The sequence below is a fragment of the Perognathus longimembris genome, chromosome 1 (assembly GCF_023159225.1).
Source record: "Perognathus longimembris pacificus isolate PPM17 chromosome 1, ASM2315922v1, whole genome shotgun sequence".
NCBI lineage: Eukaryota > Metazoa > Chordata > Mammalia > Rodentia > Heteromyidae > Perognathus > Perognathus longimembris.
Genome location: NC_063161.1, coordinates 10,489,305 through 10,505,924, shown reverse-complemented (window position 1 = coordinate 10,505,924; position 16,620 = coordinate 10,489,305). Strand labels below are relative to the sequence as shown.

General features: G+C 47.4%; 1 protein-coding gene across 4 annotated transcripts in view; it reads right to left on the bottom strand.

The window, feature by feature from the left end:
• Positions 1 to 16,620, bottom strand: part of Large1 (LARGE xylosyl- and glucuronyltransferase 1) — a 453,235-nt gene that overhangs the window by 14,416 nt on the left and 422,199 nt on the right. For all 4 annotated transcript variants that reach the window (XM_048356361.1, XM_048356369.1, XM_048356383.1 and 1 more), the window contains one exon: positions 10,652 to 10,930. In XM_048356361.1, coding sequence (XP_048212318.1) covers positions 10,652 to 10,930 — 279 coding nt within the window. The remainder of the gene's footprint in view (positions 1 to 10,651; positions 10,931 to 16,620) is intronic.

The window sequence follows — 16,620 nt, the reverse complement described above, 5'->3', positions numbered from 1 at the left end:
TTTTTGAGAAACCTCCATACTGTTCTCCAAAGTGGTTGTACTAATTTGCACTCCCACCAACAATGGAGAAGGGTTCCTCTTTCCCCACAGCCCCTCCAGCATTTGTTGTTTCCTGAGTTCAGAGTATAGGCCATTCTAACTGGGGTGAGGTGGTATCTCAGGGTTGTTTTTATTTGCATTTCCTTTACTAGCAGGGATGTTGAGCATTTCCTCATGTGTTTCTTTGCCATTTTTATAGTATTGCTTTTTTAGTTGTTTGTCTTTTTTTACCCTGTGTCTCTCAAATTTGGTGTTCCTTTTCAATTTCCTACTTCCGATACCAGTATACACGGTTTCCAATATACTCAGATAAGATTACAGAGATAGTGTAGGTGCAACCACAGGAAGGTGATACAAGAACATCATCAATGGGTTGATGTATTTCTAAAGGGAGGGGGAAGGGAAGCCAAGACAGACAAGATGTGTGTCAATGAGATACCATAGCAGGCAAATGCTGCTGAGAATTAAGTTAAGAACTTGGGGATGACCACTGGATTTGGTCATGTGGAGGTTCCTGGCAACTTCCTCCTTGACTGATGGCACCTGGAATTGCACTAGAGCATCTAGCAAGACCAGCTAATGGTGAGTGTGAGGGCACTGGCCATTGACAATGGCATTCACTGCAAACCAGGTCAACACAAGGGCAGGGTTGGACTGCTGGCTGTGAACAGAATGGTAGGGGAGGAACAAAGTAAGACACCATGACCAATACTTAGCCCTTTCCTGATGAGCTAGGAGAAAGCATCCTTGTTTTCTAAAATGCTATTCATCCATTTTTACCAAAGGATTCCTTACCTAACCCCGGTCTTTCTACTCTTAGTGCATTCTACTCTGCTCTGCATTCCCTGTAACAGATACTTCCTTTCACAGGTCTGGGCTCTGATAACAACCATAAACCCAACTTGATGTTGGGTTTATGTTAAGGAAAACAAAATCAGGAAAAGAACCTACCTCTGAGGTCAGGAGAAATGGGAAAGCACAGAGCATAAGGTTTCAAACTTATCTCAATTGGGTCTGTCTATATCTTGGGGGAGGGGGCCCGTAATTTCAAGTGAACTAGCTCAGTTCTGTGAGTGAGGGCTGTGTGGGGTTAGGGTGCAAAGAGAATGGCAAACAGAATGCCAGAACAGGCTGGGGAACTATGCCCAGCACAAATTGGGCAGCTGCTCTTCTGTTCTCACCATGTGACTGTCATCTGGGAATGTGGACATATATTCAGATGTTTCAAGATGAGCCAACTAACATGATTTTCAATACACAGAGGGCTGAATGTCTCCCATGGGATGCTAGCTTGAAGGGAGGCTGAACCATGGGACAAAGAGCATGATCTTCTGAAGGAGATCATGCAAATTCTACCTCCACTCTGTCACTTCCATAATTATACAAGCAGGGGCAACAGTCCTGTCTCTCTGGACTTTGTTTCGTTACCTTGATAATAAGAGATAGATACTTTTTGGGCTTATTACTAAGAGAGTTAAGTAATATAATATATTCTCTAACTAATGAGTATTACTGAAGCCAGATACATAGACATTGCTTACAAAGCTGAACAAATAACTATAAAGGACTAGCCATAAAGAGCTGTAGGTGGTAGGAGGGGTGCAAAGAGAGGCACAGGGGTCTCTAGACACAGTCTTGGAGGGGTCTAGACCTATGTTCTGGCCAGTTAGAAGAGAATTGTAGGTATTTGCAAGACTCGTGACACTAACAAATGTAGTATTTGGAAGAACTTAATTTCTTAAGAGTATGTCTAGTATATTGTAGGTGATAGATACATGAAAGTATGTGCTTATATGTATTCAGTGGCAAGCACTATGCTAAGCACTTTATATGCACTGTTTCTTTCATCACTGTGGCTTATATGGTATTGGTGGCCACACCTATGCCTTTGGTGCCCTATGCATGGTTAACCAAGGAAGACACTTCATGCTCAGAGCTAGGCACAGCAGTCACCACTACACAGTTAGTGGTTATCACCATCAGATAATGCTCTCATAACTATAGTAATGAACCAAGCACCAGCTTAGGATGCCATTAGGAAGAGTCGGCAATCACAGTACCTATCTGGGCCACAGCTGTTAATGCAGTGACACATGTCTACCCTTCTGCCCATGTGACTGGAGCAATGAATGCTTTAAGAGTGCATCAGTCAGGGCAGCTGGTTGGAGAGTGGTTAGCAATGGAAGGCGAGGAGGACTCCTATGGCCTGCATGCTTAGGCTTTGTAAGTATCATCCACACAGCACCATCTGCCTGGAAGGAGCTAGCTGGGGCCACATAGCAAAATAAGTGACAGTGAGAGGAGGGGCCTGTGCACTGGCCTCCTCGTTGTACTTTCTCCTACCCTGGCTATTTATTTTCTTTCCCATCCAGGAGCTTCTCCAGAGGTTACAGCCTGCTTTTGCATAGATCTGGCAAAGGTCAGCAATGCCCTCTCACTGTCAGAACTAAAAGACTTCTCTAATTCTCAACTTTGTTTGAAGGGCAATACTAGGGACTTGAACTCAGGGTCTTGTGCTAACTAGGCAAGGACTCTGCTACTCAAGCCACATCTCCAGCTCTTTCTGCTTCATTTTTTTTAAAGGTAGGTTTCCCTTGCCTAGAATTGGCCTTGGTTCATGGTTCTTTGACTTCCACCTCTACCTAGCTGGGATTACAGGTGTGCACCATGGCAGACTTTTATTCTTTCTGTATTTGGCTCTAAAGGCCACTGCCTCTGTCCTCCAGAATTCTGACGGGTATTTTTTTGCCACTCTCTTTCTCTGATGCAGGTGCCTGTTCTGGCATCAACCGCTTCCTCCCATGCTCACTGACTGGCATCTTCTTGATGTCCTACTTGGGGACCTCTTGTGGCTTCCCCCCATTGGTCACGAGCGAAGGCTCCACCTCTGTTTACTCCCTTAACAAAGTTAGCTGTGCTGACTTTTCTACATTTTCAGCAACGGCCAAGGTGACACTAACAAGTGACAAAGTGTTGGGAACATGGGCGAAGGCACTGGGATGCTGTCAGAGAGGCTGGGAGAGATCACAATTTGTCACTTCAAAGCCCGTGTTTCCATAGCACAGAGTGTCACAAAGCCCGTTGTTTAATCAAACCTGTGTTCGAAGGAGTCCAGCGCTTCCTGTACAAGTTTCAGAGCCTCCTATACAAAGTTCTGTGGGAAGGGGAGGGAGGAGCAAACCCGCACACCAGTGTGGGCGGCAGTGAGAGGAGATGGCCTCCTCTCCCACCTCCATCCTCTGTCTGCATGCCCTCTCCAGGACAGCCTGCATCTTGGGACAAGGGCATCCACAACTGCTTGCTCACTGGCAGTGAGCTATCTATCATCCCTGATGAGCCTGTGGTCCGGGACCAGCCTTGTTGATGGTTATGTTCTAACCCTTGCACAGTGCTAGGCCCTCAACAATTGTGTAGGGAATATGGCATAGATCTGCAACAGTCATAAATGGGAATGATAAAAGCCACAGCTGAGGTTAGAATTATCCCTAGGAATGTTGAGAAACTGTGTGTGTGTGTGTGTGTGTGTGTGTGTGTGTGTGTGTGTGTATGTGTGGTGGTTCTGGGCTTGAACTCAGGTTCTTGCACTCTTGCTTGGCTTTTTCACCCAAAACTGGTGCTCTATCACCTGAGTCACATCTCCACTTCTAACTCTTTGGTGGTTAATTGGGGAATAACAATCTCACCTATTTTTCTGCTCAGATTGGCTTCAAACCATGATCCTCAGATCTCAGTCTCATTAATACCTAGGATTACAGGCATGGACCACTGACACCTGGCTGGATTTCTTATGTTTTAACCTTGCATAATACAAATAAAGACAGGTATCTGACTAAGGTGCCACTAAAAAAAAAAAAAAGATACAGGTGACACTTACACATAGCCTAGCACAGTGCCTGTATGGGATGGGGAGTGTGCAAGGCATTTGTAAGCATTTGTTTCTAGGTCCTTTTTAGGTGTCTGGGCATGGATGCTGAGATGTTCAAGCACAACACGTGGGCACAATGGGCATAGTGGGGTAAGGCTGGTTTATACAGCAAGCTGCGGCATGGGGCTGAGATTTGCACACAGCATTCTGGTTTCAGCTAATTCAGAGAACAGCTCATGCAAACTGAACAGGTGATCAGGGGGTTGAGAGTGTAGCCCCAGGTTAATCAACCAGCAAGAAGCAAGGAAGAGTGTGTACAGTGTGTGTGAGAGAAAAACAAAGAGAGAGAGAGAGAGAGAGAGAGAGAGAGAGAGAGAGAGAGAGAGAGACAGAGACAGAGACAGAGACAGAGAGGAGGGGAGAAGAGAGGAGACAGAGGGAGGAATATAAGGAGATACACAAGTGAACTGTGAGAAACCCTGTCTCCCATGCCCCCCCCCCCCTTTAATCTGCCTAATTTCCACAGTACCAGATATCCACCTGGCTTTCAACCATTGTTCAATCATCAGAACACCACCACACAGGACTTATCAGCCTCCCTCAGAGAGGAAGGAAGGAGCCGGTCTGAGCTGCGCTTATTATCTGTGCTGCTCAGTCTGGATGCAGATGTTGGTTCAGCGCTGTCCCCCTTCCTTTCTTCATATCCCGAAACATGGAGGCCAGGTAATAGGGTTTGCTGGGATGCTATTAGATAGAGTTGCCTAGGAAATGAGTTCCTGGCAGCCAGGCTTCCAGGGTATGTGTGTGGACAACAGCTAGGACTTGCAAATGAGAAAGATAAGGCTTCCCACAGGGAGGGAATCGGAATGTAGACAGATAACAGATGAGGGAAGACTTGGGCACTTAGCCATCTGTGAGCAGGGAGGGAGGGCTCCTAGGCCCCAGCAAGATTGGGGTGGCTCCTTAATTGGTGGCATTAACATACCCAAAGGGAAGAGACTTGTCAGTGAGAGAAAGGCAGGTAAGGAAGAAAAGGCAAGAGTGAAATTTTGGGAGCAAATCATAAACACAGTAAGATAGGAACAAAAGCTACAGTCGAGTGAGAGCTTTACTGCGCGTCCGGCTGAAGACTCTTGTCTCCTGTAATTTTCAACATTCCTCTTTCACGACGTCTGTTGCAGTGTTCACTGTAATAATGGCTAGACATGGGGGGTAGCTTGCCCAGTAGGCAACACAGAGTTAGACATGGGCTGTGGGTTATGGGTGGGTTATGAGTGTAAAGAGGGTGGCTCTGACCCTACCTACACCCTCCTCAGCTTGTACTCTTGAGCAAGTGACTGCCTGCCACTCTTCTCTCCTCAGTGAGGGGGTGGGGGTAGGGTGATGTGCTGTGGGGTTTGGTAAGGACTGAATGGAAGATCTCAACCAAGGTCAAGGCTGTTCCTCCATGCACAGATTGGTAAGCAGGCTGTGATGGACAATTCTGGGCATGATGAAACTGGTCTTGGGTCCATCGGGAGAACTGGTGCAATAAGCAGGCTCAGTGCAGAGCATGTCTGGTTGGGCCCAGAACAGTCAACATTACTAAGCCAGGTGCCCGCTTAGTAAGGCTGGACCCTCGGGCACAGAACTCAGCCTGCTCATTGTCATCTGTAAAACGCAGCCCGTCAGGCTACGTGATGAAACGCAGGCACAAGTGCTTATCACCGTGCCTGGCACGTACTAAGTGCTCGATAAACATTAAATGTTATAGATATGGCAGAATGAAAAGGATGAATTAACCCAAGGAAATGCCACCTGCTTAGCATTTCTTGGCCGCCCTCCAGTCAGCCGCACTTGGTGTCTCTTCTGCCTTGCCCACATTTCTGCACTCACTCAACAAGTACTTACAGAGCAGCCATTAGGTGCCGGGAAATGGGGAAGGGAGGAGGTAGGAAGCTCTCCACCTTATGCCCTCAGGAAAGAACTGAATTATACTGCTTTGCCATTCCTACATACTACATAATACCATCTCCACTGGTGTGGCACAGTTGTCCCCTGAAAATGAGTGCAGGAAGAAGAGCAGAAACACGATAACCTTCCGACATCGATCAGAGACGAAGATTCTTCAAGTGGAAGAGGCCAGAAACCGGCCCATGCCCCACACCTCTGCCACTCCAGAACCTGTCACACCAACCGTCTCCAAGTCCCCTGAAGGTGCCCCTTTGTCACTTGCCTTTAGACACATTAGTCTCCAAGCCTGATCTCCACTATAGCTCTTTCGGAGGTCTGTCTCTCATACCTACATTTGGTCATTTGTTAGTCTTACTTCCTGCATTCCCATTCGTGTGTGTGTGTGTGTGTGTGTGTGTGTGTGTGTTAGTCCTGGGGCTTGAACTCAGGGCCTTTGTGCTATCCATGAGATACTATGCTTAAGGTTAGCACTCTACGGTTTGAGCCATGGCTTCAATTCTGGCTTTTTGAAGGAGACAAGAGTCTCTAGGGCTTGCCTGCCCAGGTTGGCCTTGAACTGCAATCCTTAGATCTCAGATTCCAGTGTAGCTAGGAGAACAGGGATGGGCCACCAGCACTAGGGCCTCCTATATTTTTATTTCTGTTTCCAGCAATAGCACAAGAAGCATGTAGCGCTGGGGTGCAAACCTCTCAAGGGCACAATGTCTGCTCATTCTGCCCACTGTGCCAGCTCCAGTGTCCAGAACACTTTTGAAGACTGTGGCAGACAAGTGACAGATACTCACAGAGAGAAGAATGCTATTGGCATGGCGAAGTGCTTCTAATTCACAATACCCCTATCTCCCTAGGGCCTACGAGGAAAGAAATAGCATGTTTCCCATTCCACAGATAAGGAAAGTGAGGGAGTTTTTGTAAAGCACATGGCCAACACCTAGTAGATGCTGAATTATGAGTGAAGATGTTCCTTGACTTTGATTGGAGTTACATCCTGATAGATCTGCCATACCCTGCAACTATGGTAAGTGGCAAATACACTCAGTATACCTCATCTAACACCTTCTTCTCCCCCCACCCCTATCCAGCATGTCCAATTTCACCTGGCTATGTGGCTGACTGGCTACATAGCACCAGAAGAGAGAATCATACTGGACATTGCTAGACTGAGAATGCATTCATTCTGCTTGTGCACCAATCATAAAGCTTAAACATCACAACTTTATCCATTGTATAGCTACAGAAAGTGACACCTGGGGACTATCTGTGTGTATTTCTCAGGTTGGTAAAAGGAGAAATAGTGGAGAGATCCCTGCAGGTACCGGCTTGCGGTAAAGGTGGCGAGGAGCCTGCGAGGTCCTGGCACGCAAGTCCTACACTGAGCTGTGAGTCTACCACGGGACAGAAAGGAACTCCGGTGGGGCACTGGAGGGCCTTGCAAGGGGCTATTATTAGCTCCTTTGCTACCTAAAGGAGGGCTGAAGCGCTGGCACCAGTGGTCCCAAGTCACATACTGGATCAGTTCTGCTGACCCTGGGTTCAAATGTGAGTCCGAGTGGCTTCTGTCATGTCTTCTTGGATGCACCACTGGACATTTCTGCAACTCAGGGCACAAACCACAATTCACAGACTCGCCCGGTCACAGCTGCTGGTGGGGTGGTGGGATAGACTTCAGTGAAACTCTGTGGTTCTGTCCAGGCAGAGAGCTGATTTCATTATTTTCCAAATCAACTGTTTGTTTTTGCTATAATATTAGCTGGTTGCTAAGCAACTGCTCCCAGAGCTCTGACGCTGAACTTCTTTTGGAAACTGAGGGAGATATAAAGAAGGGGGATGTGAGTGTCTGGGCGTGTGTGACCAGAAGGCTGCTGAGGTATTGTGAGGTTAGAGAAGGACGTGGTCCTGTCTGTGGTGGGAGCCAGCTTTGTGCAATAAATGCCTCCTTTCTTTTCTGAGGCTCAAACTTTACCTGCCTGAGGCCTATTTGATCACCTGTAGAAATGCTTGCCTGCTATATCATTATATCTGTTACTTCTGTACAGACGTAACAGACATAAAGGTAACAGCTATAATGCAGCTGCTTTCTGCAGGGTCCAATCATTCTTTTTTTTAAAACTATTAGTCATTTAACAGAGCATCGGCGTCTCTTTTATCAGATATCAGTGTTGAAGAAATTAGGATCCACCAGGGTCCCTGGCCTTGTTGGCCTCTATGGGTACCACAGCAAATACCCTCAAACTCATCCCGAAGCAGGGACAAAAAGCTGGTCATGAGCTGAACCCACTGACAATTTGTGTATAGGAAACAAATCCTCGCCATCGACTAGACAAACTTCTCTCTCAGCCAGCAGCAATTTGACAGAGTGGTATGCATACCAAAGGGTCATCTAGGGCTTATTCAGAGCTCAGAATTCTGGTGCCTCGGACTTTAGTAGGTCAGAAGTTACAACGGTCAGTCTGGGAGTGAAGGCAGGTGGTGGTGTGCAAAAGCAACGGGAAGGTATATTTGCTTTGGCTCAGTAGCCTTAACAACGTATTTCTAATTAGTTGCTGATCTTCAGAACTAAAATTAGCAGCTCATTAAAAAGTAAGTCCAGATTCTCAGACCTCTGAGGAAAATACGGAAACTTGGTAAGTTCATTCCTGTTTGCCAGAGCAGCAGTGCTACATCTGGAGGGGAGAGATGGCACTCCCTGAGGTGGGGCTAGGGTCTCTCTACTGAACAGCGTCTAGCTTCCTCAGGCAACGTCTGTGGGGCTCGTCATGGAGTTTGAGAAGCCATCTGCAACAGTGCAGAAACCCAGAGGGGAGACACACAGCGACCCGGCAACAAGCACACTGACCATGGACAATACCCACCACCTCACGCTGGGTAGCCTTGCTTAGCAGCTCATGACAACTTTCATCAATGAGACATCGGGAGAGCTCACAGAAAAGTCTGTTCTTGTGTACTGTGTAAGAACATGTTGCCCATGGATGGAAGAGTAGGGGCCACAGCATCCTGCTTCCCTTTCAACTAGGGAGATGGAAGGCCCCTCAGGGATGTCTGAGGAAAAGACCAGAAGGAAGACGACTGGCAGGTGCAGTCCTGCAGCCTCTTTCCTTGATCAAGGGTGGTTCTCACCAACTACTTGTTGCATTGGCAACTTGTCATCCCACAACGCGCCCCATTTTCTTCGTGGCTGTAAGGATCTGGCAGAGCTGAGACCCAACTAGCCACATGGGGGCGATCTTGCCGCACAGACTGGGATTCTAGTGCTGGAGCTACTGAAAAAGCTCATTGCAGAGAGCCCGGTGGGAGCCAGGAGTTCGGCATCACAGTCCCTCCAGGGCTGAGGGTCCCTCACCCTGTGGTTCTCCCAGGGGCTGGTCGGGCACCTTCCAGCTCGTGGGGGTGGAGTGTGGGAGGATTGACACTATGGAACCTCAGGACACCGTAGAAGAAAACAGACTCAGAGCTTGGATACAGAACGCTGTTCTGCATCCCCTTTTGGCAGGGGAGAGATGGCAAGGATCAGGGACACAAAGAATCGAGAGAGAGAGAGAGAGAGAGACAAATGGAGAAGGGCAAGAAAAGAAGCCAATGGAGAAAGACATCATATTCTGACCTCTGTGAGACAGTGAGAACAGCCAGATGGGTATGAATCTGACAGACATAGGTTCAAATACTGCCTCAAGCTTTCTGGATCTGAGCCGGTGGTTTTGCTTCTCTGACTATCACTGTTTCCTGCTGTAAAACTGAGGAGCCATGCATGATTTGGGGGCTTGATGTATGAATATATATATATATATATATATATATATACATATATATGACATATGGATTGATTGATGCATATAAACCACTTATGGTACCTGAATCTAGGTAAGCATTTGATTTACTGTAGAGAGAATTCAGCTGAAAAATGACAGGAGGTAAGAAGAACCTTTAAGAACACTGGGATATGTTATAAGTTTTCTCTGGTATAGAAGGGGACCTTTGGGCTGGATGGGTTCTATGGCTCTCTCAATTCGTATTGCTTATTTGATAAAAAAAAAAATGCTGCTCCCATGCAGCCCTCCAGCTTCCTGTCTCTGGACCGCTTTCACCAGCCCTTGCTTACTTGACCGTCGAGATGGAGAGAGCTGGGAAAGGACACAGGAGGTCACAGAGAGCCTCCGTGATTAGTCCTCAGGACCTGGAGTCGGGCAAGCCTTGATCTGAGCCAGCTCTTCCTTCGCTAGCTATATAACCTGGGCCAGACACCCCTACTCTCCTTCCCATCATTATCCATTGGGAAAATGAAAACCAGGAGAGGGCGTGGGGGCAAGAGTGTCGAGGCAGGGGAAGGCATTCTGCTTGTCAACTGTTCTGGCACACAGCAAGCATTCAATATGTTATGGATGTCAAGGCATTTTATTACTCATATTTGTTTACAAGACTAGCAAACCATCTTTCTTTTTGGACTGCTTACATGAAGGCTGTCTGTTCCTTCATGTCAGGACACCCTTTGTCACCCAGTTGTAAATCTAAATCCTTCTCTAATAGAAACAGGGGACAGTGTGAAAGAAAGAGAGTTAGGTGCAGAGATGAAAAGGATGTGTCCTAAATCATAAGAACACATCATTGTGCAAACTCAGTCTGTTTATCAGAACAATGAAACCTCAGATTCCCTAATGTATCTTCTAAGCCTTCAGCCAAGAGGGCTACCTCTGGGTAGACCTGGGAAGGGAAGTCCCTTTCCTTCTCTTTCACTGTCCCATTGTTTCAGGAACCTCCTTGCCTTTGGTTTAAAAAGTGGGGCCCCCCGGGAGTCCTTACCTGAGGTACTCATAGAGCCCGTACATGGGCAGGAAGTCGATGTCAGACAGGAACATGTAGGGGGTGCTGATGTGCTTCATGGCCACGTTGCGCAGGAGGTTCACGGGGTAGAACTGGCCCTCCTTGTACACGATGTGGTAGCCCACGTTGTGGCGGCTCATGAGCACCTCGGAGCCCTGGGCGTAACGGAGGAACTGCTGGGCCTCAGCATCTGACAGGTAGAGGGCCAGGCTGATGGGCCCCTCCCAGTGTTTGCAGATAGCTTCTAACATCTGCAGCCTGGGAGAGAAGGGAAGGCTGGGTGTGAGGACCAGAGTGCAGCCCTGTAGGATCTGCCAAGCCACCTTTGGTCAACCAGTTGTCAATCCAGATCTGCTCATAAACATTCATTCAGTGCTTTCACTTATAAACAACAACAAAAATGTTATTATCTGGCTGTTTCTAGTCCTTCTCTGCCTCCATTTGAACATAGAGAGGTAGAGTTAGGCCTCCTTGGTTAGGAAGGCACGAATTAAAAAATTGGCAAACAACACGAGAGAGATAATATGTAGTCCATCATGGCAGCTCTTTTTCCCATAATGCCCTGGATTCCTGAGCAAATGCTTCTTCTTCCCATAATGCCGTGTTCCAGCTCAACCAATGAAATGAGCTGGGATAGGGTGTACATGTGTGTGCGTACGTGTGCACACGCACTCACCCACGCACACATATGCAAGTAAGTGTGTGTCATCAAGCAATCAGGGCAAAGCTCAGAGGAAGAGGTAAGGGAGGAGCCCCTTACCATAATAACCACTCTCAGAGCATACACCATGGGATTTGCTAGCTCTGTGGGCCCACCCCCCACCTCAATGGAAAGTCTACACTCCATTTCACTTTCAAATAAACTTGCTTTGTCTGCTTTAAGCACTTTCCTGTCTTTTAATTCTTTAGAAAGCAGACAGATGGACCCTATCCTTTGACAACAGTCATAGCATATAAAAAGTCACACCCCAGTGGAGGTCTAAGACTCCTCCTCCATGGTGCTGCGATGGTTTGCACACGGTCTGCCCCCCCCCCCCCAAAGGTTCTCATGCTGGAACCTCGGTCCCCAGCATGGTGATGTGTATGTGGGGGAACCGGAGTGTGTGTAGGAGGGTGCACATCAGAGCATTTACTGACCCAGGATCCTGGCCAACTCAGCAGGGTTACTTATGAGCACTGAGCCAAGGGGAAGGGGACAAACAGAACCCAATACAAAGGCACTAACTAGTACTTCTAACAGGGAGGTTCTACAAAAGAAATTTGACAAGAAATCCATAGAGTATTCTTCCCAATGCACCAGAAGTAGTTCCTGGCACATGCAATCTATAGTTAAGAAACAGTAAAATCCGATTTCAAGGTTTACTTCCCCCCTTTTCCCAGCAAGAGGTATACCTTCAGCAATCTGTTGGTCAGAATGCCCGCTTTATTTGGACAATTACTGGGAAATAGCTTCCAGGTATCTGCACATTTCTAAACAAAAGAAAATGGGCACACTCATCTGCTTTCAAAGACTTTTTTTCCCCCTATGAACTTCTGAGAGTTTTCTTTCAGTGATTTCTGTGGATTGGTATTGCTCAGAATTTCTCTTCCTTCAATATGGAGGATTAAGTTATTCAGCAGGATAAAACGCCCTCTTCCATTTCTCATCTTTTATAACACCTGCTAGCCCAGGTTGACCAGAGATGCTGTTTAAAGATGGCTTCATCAGCCTGCAGGATGCCGAATCCCATTGAAGTTGATGCTAAGTCTCCACTGTAGGTCCTACTTTTTCCTGGGTTTTGAGGATGGATGGTACCTTAGTGATACCTTAGTTACAGCTTTGTATAATGAGGGGTGGGGACTCTTCACTTCCAGGGAGAGCCATTTATACAAATCTTTGGAAAGTTGGAAGGCAAAAGCCAGAATATTTTCTCCTATGTAGACATGAGGCTGTTGGAAGGAATGGGTGGCAAGGGGCACGGCTGACTGGGTATGGAAAGAACATCTTGGCTGCAAATTTTTCTGCACTTGGAATAACAAATAATTGTGCCAATTCTGGGGTGCGTGAACGCAAGGCTTGGGTGCTGTCACTTAGCTTTTGGCTCAAGGCTAGTGGTACCCCCTTGAGTCACAGCTTTCCTGCTGGCTTTTTTGGTGGTTAATTGGAGATAAGAGTCTCAGGCATTTCTCAGATCTCAGTCTCCCGAGTAGGTAGGTTATAGATGTGAGCTACTGGTACCTGTCTCGGACTTGGGTTTGACTCCATGCTTTCTAGTCAGATAGCACAGTACTTCTTCCCAGCTCCACTAAGAGTTTAAAGTGAAAACACAGTACAGCGAGTTCTTAGGAGAGAGGTCCAGTTGATGTGAGAAATGGGTAGAGCTTTACAGGAAAGGACATCAGATGATGTTCTGTGGGACCTCCATGAACAACAGAGAACACAACCCTTGTATGTCTGAGCACCACACACACCCCGCCACCTTCTTCTTCCCAAGAGCCAACCTTTCTGCCCAGACCTGAGCAACAGTGGCAAACAGGTTCCTAGCCGGGATGAGAAAGCATTAATGTGGCAATGGTGTGGCAAGCCTCTTCTACCTACCTGCACACACGGCACCAGCCACAGGGTGACTGTTCCCATACTTACTATTCAGAGTGCTCTACACAACTGAGACTCTTATCACTACCTTATAGATAAAGATACTCAAGGAAGCCAGATGGCTGCTTCAAGCCCTATAGGTAGAAAATGAAGGTGGTAGGACTCACACCCAACTCTCTCTGATCCCAACGCCCAGGATTGAAGGTCCACAGTGGTTTAAGATTCACTACTGGGTTGAGAACAATGACCTCAAATCTCTTCCCCTCATGGCCTGTTTCCCCAAATAAGAGCACATTCTTGGTGTCAACTTTTCTCTATTCCTGCCCCCTCTTCAGGCCCTCTTGAGGTTGCCCCAAAGATCCACCCCTCTCTTGCCTCTCTCCTAGCTGTCTCTCTCCACATCTGTTCTCCAGGTGACTTACTGTGTAGCTCTCATGGATGGAAAGCTCTGGGAGCAGCTTTCTTGAGTCTCCTAGACAGACACTAAGGTAGAATACCCACTGCAGCAAACACTGAGCCAGTGGAGCATATTTTGAGAGACACAGATCAAACCTAAAACCAAGCTGGAAGTGGTGCTGTGGCTCAAGTTGTAGAGCCCTATAGCCTTGAGCAAAAGAAGCTCAGGGACAGTGCCCAGGCCCAGAGTTCAAGCCACAGGACTGGCGAACAAACAAACAAACAAAGCAAACCTAAAACCACAGGGCTGGTAGGATGGTGGTTCAAATTAGCAGAGTGCCAGCCAAGCAGGAAAGCAAGCAAGCAAGCCCAGCAGGAGTGCCAGACCACCTGCCTCTGCCTGCCCGGGCTCATCAGGTTTCAGCAAACAGGCCCCCTTTCCTTCCAATCATTTCCATCCTTGGCTAGGATGGACGGGAAGAACCCCAAGTACCTGAGAGAGGCAGAGCCATTTGTGCTATAGCTGTCACCGGTGACACTCATCTTTCTTGAATGGAATTTGGGAGGAAGAGGCACAGGGGGCCTTCAGGTAGGCTCCCCTAATTCCCCGTGGCTTTCACATAGGGCCTACTTCTCAGTCGGAGGTTTACAAACACACCTGAGGTGTTTTGTAAATTGCAAATCAATCCAGCAGGCACCGGTGAGTGTACTGAATTATAATTGTCTGTGCAGGGTGGGGTAGAAGTGGTTGTGGAGGACCTCAGCCTTCGGTTTGTGGTGCCACTAAGCGTTTTTTCTTCTGTCCTACTTAGTGTCTCACATGGGGGTCTTATGGTTCCTTGAGCTCTGGTCTTATCGCAATACTTGTCGGAATGCACCTGGGCGTTTCCTGAGCCGGTGGCGTTTGGGCCGTGTGTGTGCTTTGAAGGGGAGGCCTCTGCGGTTAGTATGTGTTGTGGATGTGTAAGCGATGGGAAGGAAAGTCTCATTAGCTCCACTGTGGCTGAGGCCAGGAGAATCCTTCTCTCTAGAAACGGAAAGGGGAGGCTCAGGCTTGCTGGTATGCTGCTGTTGGTGGCAGATGTACAGATGGACAAGTCTGAGACAAGCACATCTTTCTTCTATTGGCTTGTGAATCCCACACGATTTAGGTTTCTATAGCTAAGTTTTTGCACCATAGAGGTACAAAACCAAAACAACAACAACAAAATCTCCCAAGGACCCCCCCCCCAAAAAAAAACAAAAAAAACACCCAAAAGCCATCTGAGTCAAAGGGAAAATACTATCTGTTCCCATCAATGACTGGGCACTTGGCAGTCTGTGAACTCGACTTTGGGCTGATAGCACCTTACACTCCCCGTGGCTGTGGGATGAGCCTTCTCCAGTGGGCTTCCACACCCCTATGGGGGCACTTCCTCCGAGGTTCCTGGAATTCTGCATTTCCTGTCTTGAGATCTACTTGCCTGTTTGCAGTAGTTGAATGCTGAGAAGTGCCCAGGATTCCTGTGCTCTGGTGGGCAGGCCCTGGAAGAGGCCCTGTCCTTGGCTAGGCATGATGGTATAGCACACTATGATCTGTGCCTGTGGCTCTCCTACAGGGGGTGACAACACCCATCAACAGCCAGTAATGGAGAGGATTCAGACCTCACAAGGAATCCTACCAAGTCCTGAATGAGCATAGCAGTGTCCACCTCCTTCTAGTTGACATCATAGCTGGGCGGCACCTGGATTTCAGGCCTTAGATACTGAGTAAGAGGCCCTGCTTGCATGCACACATCCAAGATAATAAATTGGGTGGGTGGGGGGTAGGTCATGGGGCTATGACTCAGGGCATAGGTTCTGTCCCTGAGCTTTTTTGCTTAAGTCTAGCACGCTACTACTTTGAGACACAGCTGCACTCCTGGTTCTCAGGTGATTCATTGGAGATAAGGAGTCTTACAGTTCTTGCCTGCACTGGCTTCGAACCACAATTCTCAGATCTCAGCCTCTTGAGTAGCTAGGATTACAGGTGTGATCCACCAGCACCTGGCATAAATGTACAATTCTAAAGCTGTGATATGAATGCTGATTTATTATATGACAGTAGAAAACAAATATCCCACCTAAGTCTGGAATAGAACCTATGCTCTTTAAAGGTGGGAGCATGGTCAGGTTTTGAATTCACACGCACCCTTCCTACCACAGGGCCTTTGTACTTGGAAAACTCATGTGCTGGATTCCTTGCCCTCTAAGTCTCTATAGACATATCCCATCTTTAGAGATTTCCCTGACCATACATTACCTAAAAAAGGTCCTCAACCTGGTGTTGGCATTATACATGCCAATTCCTGCAAAGCACTTATTTCAGTTATCAGAATACCAGTTGCCCTGCCTACACACTACAAGCTTAAACAAAACAAAAACAATGTCAAGGCCTCTGTCAACCAAGAGTCTTACTTAATTGGATTGCCATGATTTTTAAACTTTTGGTGGTACTGAGATTTGAACCCAATCCCTTGTGCTCTCTATTATATACCATTTCTCCCGTCATTTTTTTTTTTTTCCTTTTGCACTGGTTGTTTTTGAGATGGTGTCTTGCTCCCTGCTGAGTTCCTGCTTAGGTGTCCACCTAGACTGTGAACTATCTATTTTAAGATTCTTGTTATAGCTGGGATGACAAGTGTACACTCCCATACCATACTTATTCCTGTTGGAGTGTTGTAGACTTTCCTGCCCCGATGGGCCTGGAACAATCCACCGAATGTCAATCTCCCACATGGCTGTAATGATAGATGTGAGCCGCTTCACACCAGCAATGGGTTGGGAAAGGGTCCTGCATGTGTACAGGGGCTGGCCTTGAACCGTGAGCCTCCTCATCTCAGCCTCCCAAGTAGCCTGGATTGTAGTCATGAGCTACTACTAACTGGCTTGTAGGTTTATTTTCGAAGCTCTTTAGGTAACTCCATCTGTTTGAGGCCAAGATGGCAAAACAATGAGA